At 39.0% G+C, this 8,005-nt stretch overlaps 1 protein-coding gene across 1 annotated transcript; it reads left to right on the plus strand.

The window, feature by feature from the left end:
• Positions 1–677: 677 nt before the first annotated feature.
• Positions 678–5,917, plus strand: LOC149923313 (uncharacterized). Its single transcript, XM_090162400.1, has 7 exons — positions 678–2,012; positions 2,076–4,043; positions 4,137–4,540; positions 4,607–4,779; positions 4,853–5,186; positions 5,250–5,374; positions 5,484–5,917. The coding sequence occupies exons 1-7, from the start codon at positions 678–680 to the stop codon at positions 5,915–5,917; spliced, it is 4,773 nt and encodes a 1,590-aa protein (XP_090018526.1).
• Positions 5,918–8,005: the final 2,088 nt, after the last annotated feature.

The raw sequence follows: 8,005 nt of genomic DNA on the forward strand, positions 1-8,005 counted from the left end.
TAACACCGCTGGATTATTTTCTCTGGGGATTCGTTAAAGCAAAGGTATACGCCACGCCCATTGAAACTAGGGAGGAACTCATTAGACGAATAATCAGTGCTTGCCGAGACGTCACACCAGAAATGGTAGAGAAAGCGTTTGAGAACTTAATTGTCCGCGCACAAACCTGTGTTGCAGCCAATGGTGATATTATTGAAAATGTTTTGTAAAAATTTATGTGAATAAAATATCTGCATTTAAAAACCAAACGTGTAAATTTTTTCAAGTGTGAAAACTCTACTACGTTTGTATTAGACTTGTTCCCTTTTCAATTATCGTTTCAAACAATCGTAATTTGGCTTCACCAACTTGTAAATGTTTCAAGCTCGAATTTTCACTGATAAATAAGTTGTTTTTCGTCGAGTGAACAATTTTTAAGGGTTTTCGATGACGGCCTACAACTTTATAATAGAAATTTTTTATCTCGCACCTAGTGGTCGAAAAATAATTTTTCAAAATTGGTGAAAAACATTACCGAAAACGCTCTAATTTCTCAAACTGATGTCCCCCGGTATAGAGAATTGACCTTCCAAATTTGAAATCGGTACTATAAATAGTTTTTGAAAAAAAACACTTTTCCGAGCAAAAAAAAAGACCCTGTATAGTTGACGACAAGATCAACAGTTGACGGCGACGAAATGGCAGAGCTTGCCGTAGCAAAGACGTTCCGGAAAGTTACTCGAGACAGCGTAACGAAAATCATAAATAAGCTTAAATCATTACTACAAGATGGTGCATCACGCGACGAATTCGAAGACCAACTAGCCCTACTTGAACAGAAAGAAAAGGCCCTTCTTAAAGTCGACGAGACAATAGCGGCGTTGATGACGACAGCTAGTGAGGGAGAAATTGAACTGGAAGCGAAGGAGTGCCACGAATGTCAGGACCAAATCATTCTTATCAAGAATAAGGTTCGGAGATCGCTAAAAGGACGAAGAACTGAGGTATCATCGAGCTCGGACGACGATTCGGATGCCACATCAGTCGATTCAACAGCAATTACAGCTTCGAGAAATCAGCCAAGACTTCCTACTCTCGTCATCACCAAGTTCAGTGGAGAGATAACCGAGTGGCCTGGCTTCTGGTCTCAGTTTCAGTCGACGATTGGTGAAAGATCAACTTTAAATAAGGTAGAAAAGTTTAATTATCTACTTTCGTATTTGGAGGGAGAACCCAAAAGCGCTTTGGGAGGCATCAAGGCGTCGGCCGTAAACTACGATGTCGCTGTGAGAATATTAAGAGAAAGATACGAACGTAAAGACATGATCGTACACAAGCTCATGAAAAGACTTCACTCTATAGAGTCAGTGTATAATTGTAATGATTTGTCAGCTCTAAGAATGTTGTATGATACTTGTGAGTCTAATATTAGAAGTTTAATGGCGTTGGGAGTCGATATCGAAGCAAATGGAGTGTCCCTTTGTCCCATAATTCTCGGTCGACTGCCTGACGAGATTCGTTTAAAGTATAGCATGAAAAAGGGTAGAAATTCAGAGTGGGATATAAGCGAGGTAATGACTTTTTTTCAAAAAGAAGTTGAAGGTAGAGAGACATGCGCTATGTTAACAGAAAGTGCCAAACCTACTCAAGTGAAGGAATTACGTAAACAGGCCATTGCGAAGAAGTTTTATAAAGAAAAACGCGAAGATGAAATCATCGCGAGTGCAACAGCGCTACAAACCAACGTATCACAACGAGGACCCTACTGCATTTTCTGTAAGAACAACACTCATTCCGCGATCAATTGCGCAAAAATGGACTTAGAAGACAAATTGAAGTTTTTGAAAGATTCGAACAGATGCTACATTTGCATGAAGGTGGGCCATCGAATGAAAAACTGTCGATCTGGGTTTCATCCTTGTAAAATTTGTAAACGAAGACACAACGTTGCAATATGCGAAGAGAACAAAGTGAACAAGAAGACACAATCGCAAACACAAATTAAAGGAGTTCAAGATGAAACGTCAGTTAAGGTGGTTTCTCTGATAGATTGCTAGAAAACGGGATTTCTACAAACTGCTAAAGCCACAGTAAAGGGCCCGAATAACAACGGAGAATCTCAGTTAGTAAGATGTCTGTTGGACACAGGAAGCCAAGCGTCTTTTAAAAGAGAAGACGTGGCGCGAAGACTGAAACTGCCAGAGGTGGGGCAGCAAGTAATCGAAATCCAGAACTTCGGTAACGAAAACCCCACAAAATCAAATCGAAGAATCATTAGAGTGAATTTACAGAATGTGAAAGATCCAAGAGAAGTGATCGCTATAACGGCCATAGAAGTCCCGTATTTATGTAACGCTCTTTCGCTCGTAAAATGTGAAGAAATTAAGGATCTCGTGGAATCGAAGGGATATCAACTGGCGGACGAGCCAAACGAAACGACACCTGCTCTATCAAGCATAGTTATTTTGATTGGAGCAGATTCCTACTATGAGGTAGTTACTGGAAAATTCGAGCGATTGACTAATTCGTTAGTTGCGATTGAAACGAAATTAGGATGGGCTATCCAAGGTCCCACAACGTCAAATTTGATCGGTGTAAATACAAACCGAATTATTGTCATGAAAACAGGCCTCCACGAATCGGAAGTGCCCAAAACGTTGAAATCCTTTTTTGAAAGCGAATCGCTAGGTATCAACAGCGATGAAAATCAAACTGGAAGTGAAGTCGAAATAATGAACAGGTTTAAAAATGAGATCATCTTCGAAGAAGGAAGATATCAAGTGAAATTTCCCTGGATTGTTGCTAAAGAAATTCTGCCAGATAATAAATCGGTGGCCACCAGGCGAATGAGACATCTTCTGGAGCGATTTTCAAGAGATCCAGTATATTTTGAAGACTACCGGAAAATTGTTGAAGAACAAATTCAGCTAGGCGTAGTCGAAGAGGTTTTACCAGGTGAAGGCACAAGTGAAGTCGGTACATATTACATGCCACATCACGGTGTTAAACGCGAAGCCAGTGCGACCACAAAATTAAGGGTCGTATTTGATGCATCGTCACACGTCAAGGGTTCACCGTCATTAAACAATTGCGTATCGAGCGGACCAAACTTAAATCCGGATCTGTTGAAGCTCATTATTCATTTTCGAAGCCATCGAGTCGCCATCACTGCTGATATCGAAAAGGCATTTCTTCAGGTCGGCCTCTCTAAAGAAGATAGGAGCGCAGTGAGATTCTTATGGGTGAAAATCCACGAAGATGGATGGTTTCGAAGAGACGATTTTCGAATACTTCAGATGACAAGAGTTCCATTCGGCGTTTCGGCCAGTCCGTTTCTGTTGGCAGCTACGATTAAAGTGCATATTGCAAAATACAAAGGTGATGAAACCGAAGTTGTTCGTTCACTAGATCAAGATTTGTACGTGGACTACTATCTCTCTGGTGCGGAAATTGTCGAAGGCGCCTACGAATTGTCGAACGCAGCTTTGCAAATAATGAAAGAAGCTAATATGAACCTTCGAAAATGGAAATCAAACTCCAACGAATTACAGGACAAATGGGAAAGTAAAGCGGCAGATTCGAACGAAAATACAAAAATCGAACACGAAACCAACGTCGAGAAGAAAATCTTAGGACTGCTTTGGAACCCAGAAAGGGACAGTTTTTCGTTTGATCTATCCAAATTGGCAGAAATTTTACAAAATACTAAGGGAACGAAACGCCACGTACTGAGTGCAGTTTCTCAAATATTTGATCCTCTCGGAATGTTAGCGCCGTACACGATACGCGCCAAATTACTGTTCCAAGAACTATGGGATCCTCCTTTTGAATGGGATCAACCACTACCAGAAAGTCTGAACAACAAGTTCCAAGCGTGGTGCCAAGAAGTAGCCACAGTTCGAAAAATCCACCTTGATCGCTATTACTTCGGGGAAAGTAATGAAGGGGCCTGGAAAGAATTACACGTGTTTTGCGATGCCAGTCAAAAGGCGTATGGCAGTGTGGTGTATTTTCGTTATGAAACAAAAACTGGAAGGGTTGGAACGTCATTTGTGACGTCAAAGGCAAGAGTGGCACCAATGAAACAAAAATTATCTCTTCCTCGGTTGTAATTAATGGGTTGCTTGTTGGGATCTCGACTCGCAAAAAACGTAAAGGCCGCTTTGAAGATCGAAGAAATACCGGTTGTCTATTGGTCAGATTCTATGGTCGCGCTCTCATGGCTGAAGAAATCACCTAAAACTTGGAAACCGTTCGTACAAAATCGTGTAGCAGAAATTCAAAACATAACTAGGGCCAAGGAATGGCGATATTGTCCCGGTACAGATAATCCAGCGGACTTTCTGACTCGTGGATTAAGGGCAACTGAGTTAGTTGAAAGTGATAGATGGTGGAATGGTCCGAAGTGGATTTTAAAGGAAGAATTTACATGGCCTACAATTGAAGAAGAGATAATTAAAGCAGATCCTATTGAAGAGATTGATTTTGAGAAGAGAAAGACAGTCCTCACGATTCACCGTGAAACAATTAATGGAATCCACAATATATTGCAGTTAAAAAGGTAGAGCGATGTAAACAAGGTGTTCAGAATAACTGCTTTCGTTCTACGATTTGTGAACAAAATCAGGAGGAGAGAAGTCAACTCGGGGCCCATCGGGGTTGATGAAATACGAGAAGCGGAACAAATATGGATTAAAAATGTTCAAACCTTGGAGTACCGATCAGAAATAGAATCTTTGAAAAGGGACCAAGCGATTCCCAAGGAAGCTACGACCGATTTTAAGGAATGGTCTGTTATGTGTCGGTGGACGCCTCGAACAAGCTGATTTAAGTGAAGATGAAAAACACCCTATAATTCTTCCGTACAAACAAGACTTGTCGAAGTTGTTAATGATTAGAAGCCACATCGAAGTTCTTCATTCGGGAGTACAAAATACATTAACACAAGCGAGAGGTCGATATTGGTGTATTTGCGGTCGGCAATTGGCAAAATCTGTTGTCGAAGGGTGCATGCTTTGTAGGAGATTGAGATCCAAACCAGGTGAAGCCCCAACAGCTCCACTTCCTAGGGAGAGAATCCAAGAGTCTCCACCTTTCGAAATAATTGGTTTAGATTTCGCCGGACCATTATTCGTGAAGATGAATAGAAATCTGGAGAAATGTTATATTTGTCTGTGTACTTGCGCAGTAACAAGAGCCATCCATTTGTAACTTGTGCCGTTACAAAATACTCATCAATTTTTATTGGCCTTTCGACGTATTATCGCCAGACGAGGAATACCTCGTATAGTCTATTCGGACAACGCGAGAACTTTTCGACGAGCTGAAGAGGATTTACGATTGCTATGGAAAAATATGAAGAGTACTGAAACTCAAGAGTTCTTTGCCAACAAGGGTATTCGATGGCGCTACATCGCTGAAAGAGCAGCGTGGTGGGGTGGATGGTGGGAAAGATTAGTTCGCTCTACAAAAACAACTTGTAAGGAAAATTTTGGGTCGTGCAGCGTTAACGTATCAAGAAATGGAAACAAGTCTCGCAGAAACTGAAGCAATGATTAATTCTAGACCGATTACATACGTACCCAGTCATGCTGAAGAACCATCACCATTAACCCCTGCCCATTTTTTAACCGGAAAACGTTTAACGTGTCTACCGTCTCAGCGAGGTAGAGAAATAGAAATACCGAGAAATCAATTAGAAATGACCCGACGGAAGCGACATAGAAGTGCGCTTTTAGATAGGTTATGGAATCGGTGGAGGAAAGAATATCTACTTGAATTGCGCTCAGCGCATTACGACAGTGGAGTGCGAAAAGAATCGTCAATAAAGGAAACTGACGTAGTACTGGTACACGAAGAGAAATATCCCAAACACATGTGGAAATTGGGAGTGATAACTGAAACAGGGGTCGCGATGGGAAAATTAGATCGTGTTTAGTCAGAGTCCCAAATGGAAACATTATAAGACGACCGATATCGCTCCTATACGCTTTAGAAATTAATGATTAATGCGCTACGGTGTAAAAAAAAAGAGTAAAATAATACTAATGTATAGCATTATTTTGGGGGGAGTGTTGAAAATTATCGCGGATTAAATAGTGTAATTAGTTTTATTGGTATTATTGATTTTAAAAATGTAACGCTGTCAAAATTTATTATGTAAAAAGAGCAAAAACTGTTGGTATAGAAAAAATATATAATTTTAACACATTTATATTTATATCAAATAGTATTCGCGTATATATGTATAACAGAATATAGACCTATAACCAATGTAATATATATTGAAGGAAATTAACGGCGTCAGACGCGTGATTTGAAATTCACTCCTTTAAATCGCGCGCTCTTTCGAGCGTAAATAAAAAGAAAACCCAACGATCTTTAGATTTGAAATATAATTAGAGTTTGTAAGTTCCCGAAAAGTGGAGCTCCGTTTGCAATAACCGAAAAGTGTTATTAAATACCTGTTTGTTCTCAACAGATGCGTTTTTAGTTAATATAGTCATAATAGTACAGGGAACTCGAATGATTTTTCAAATCTAAACATCGTTGGGTTTTCTTTTTATTTACGCTCGAAAGAGCGCGCGATTTAAAGGAGTGAATTTCAAATCACGCGTCTGACGCCGTTAATTTCCTTCAATATATATTACATTGGTTATAGGTCTATATTCTATTATACATATATACGCGAATACTATTTGATATAAATATAAATGTGTTAAAATTATATATTTCTTCTATACCAACAGTTTTTTCTCTTTTTACATAATAAATTTTGACAGCGTTACATTTTTAAAATCAATAATACCAATAAAACTAATTGTACTATTTAATGCGCGATAATTTTCAACACCATCGTTTCCAAATTTGGATATTTATATCATATTTGTATCTCTAGATGTATCTTAGGTACATAGAGGGTAAGGCACAGGGATATGGCTTAGCAGAGGGAGCTAAATACGTTTTTCAACGCCAAACCGGCTCAAGGAGAAATTTAAAAGTTAAAGTTTTACACATTACCAAAAGTGTGACATTCGAACCTATTTCTTAATAAATGATACGAGCGAAATACAAGTTGGGAGGGGAGAATGCAGGGTATGACTTGGGGAGGAAAGGAAGATAATACGAAGAAATCAGGCCGCGTAGTGAGTAACGGAAGAACTAGGTAGCACTGGTCAAAGCTTGGAGGAGAGAAGGGGTTCCTGGAGGGGAGAATAAGAAATCCATAGCTCGGGATGTGTTTTTATTTTTGGTCAGACTCTCGTTAAATGCTGCCCCCATTGAGGGGAATTTGGAACTATATTACTTTTTCCTATTTGACCTTGACCGACAACACAGATCGCGACTAGCAAGCTTTTTAGGATTTTGATCGGAATGTTTTATACAGTTTTTGATAACGTTATAAACTTAAAATGGAAGATGAAATATTTTTAAAGTCGGTTGTTTATCAAGAGCATAATTACACAAGTATTTCAATTTTTGTTTACTTCAAATTAAAAAAAACTGGTCGCTCATCACGCGTAACATCAATAGGCTCAATTGGTTTTTGAGATGGATATGGATATGGGTTTTCTTGGGTTGGGTCTCGTTTATCAATGAAATGCAAATTGCAAACATAATGATGTTTTTTTAAAGTTGATGCAGTAATGGAGTTTCGGTTAATACTAAAAATCAATTTTTAGGGGAGCTCTAAATTAGCATTTCTCTTTCCAGGTTTAGGTAGTGGATAAAAAGTTATATTCTTGTGAAATCTTGAATCACTTCTACAATCTATATAACAACAGTACTTTCCCATAATAATGAATTAATTGTAAAAGTTTTAATATTTAAACTAACGCGTAAAAGACCGTTAGGCATTCCTAAGCCTTGTGTGATCTACAAATGTCTTCCAAATGTGCAGACGACTAATTTAAATTTTTTAATAAACTTATCCACTGCTAGATTCTACTAAAGCATTAATCAGGCGAAGCATTTTAAAAAGTTTTGAAAAAAGCTTCTAGAATCCCATTTCGCACCGCGAGCGCTT

Source organism: Leiobunum rupestre, chromosome 11 (assembly GCF_980474605.1).
Source record: "Leiobunum rupestre chromosome 11, qqLeiRupe1.1.hap1, whole genome shotgun sequence".
Classification (NCBI taxonomy): Eukaryota; Metazoa; Arthropoda; class Arachnida; order Opiliones; family Sclerosomatidae; genus Leiobunum; species Leiobunum rupestre.

Excerpts from the sequence above, each read along its gene's own strand:
- LOC149923313 (XM_090162400.1), top strand. The coding sequence starts at position 678 with ATGGCAGAGCTTGCCGTAGCAAAGACGTTCCGGAAAGTTACTCGAGAC. Across the intron at positions 4,780-4,852 it reads TAAGGAATGGTCTGTTATGT|ACTTGTCGAAGTTGTTAATG; the intron begins GTCGGTGGACGC and ends CGTACAAACAAG. Across the intron at positions 5,375-5,483 it reads AGAGTTCTTTGCCAACAAGG|CGTTAACGTATCAAGAAATG; the intron begins GTATTCGATGGC and ends TGGGTCGTGCAG.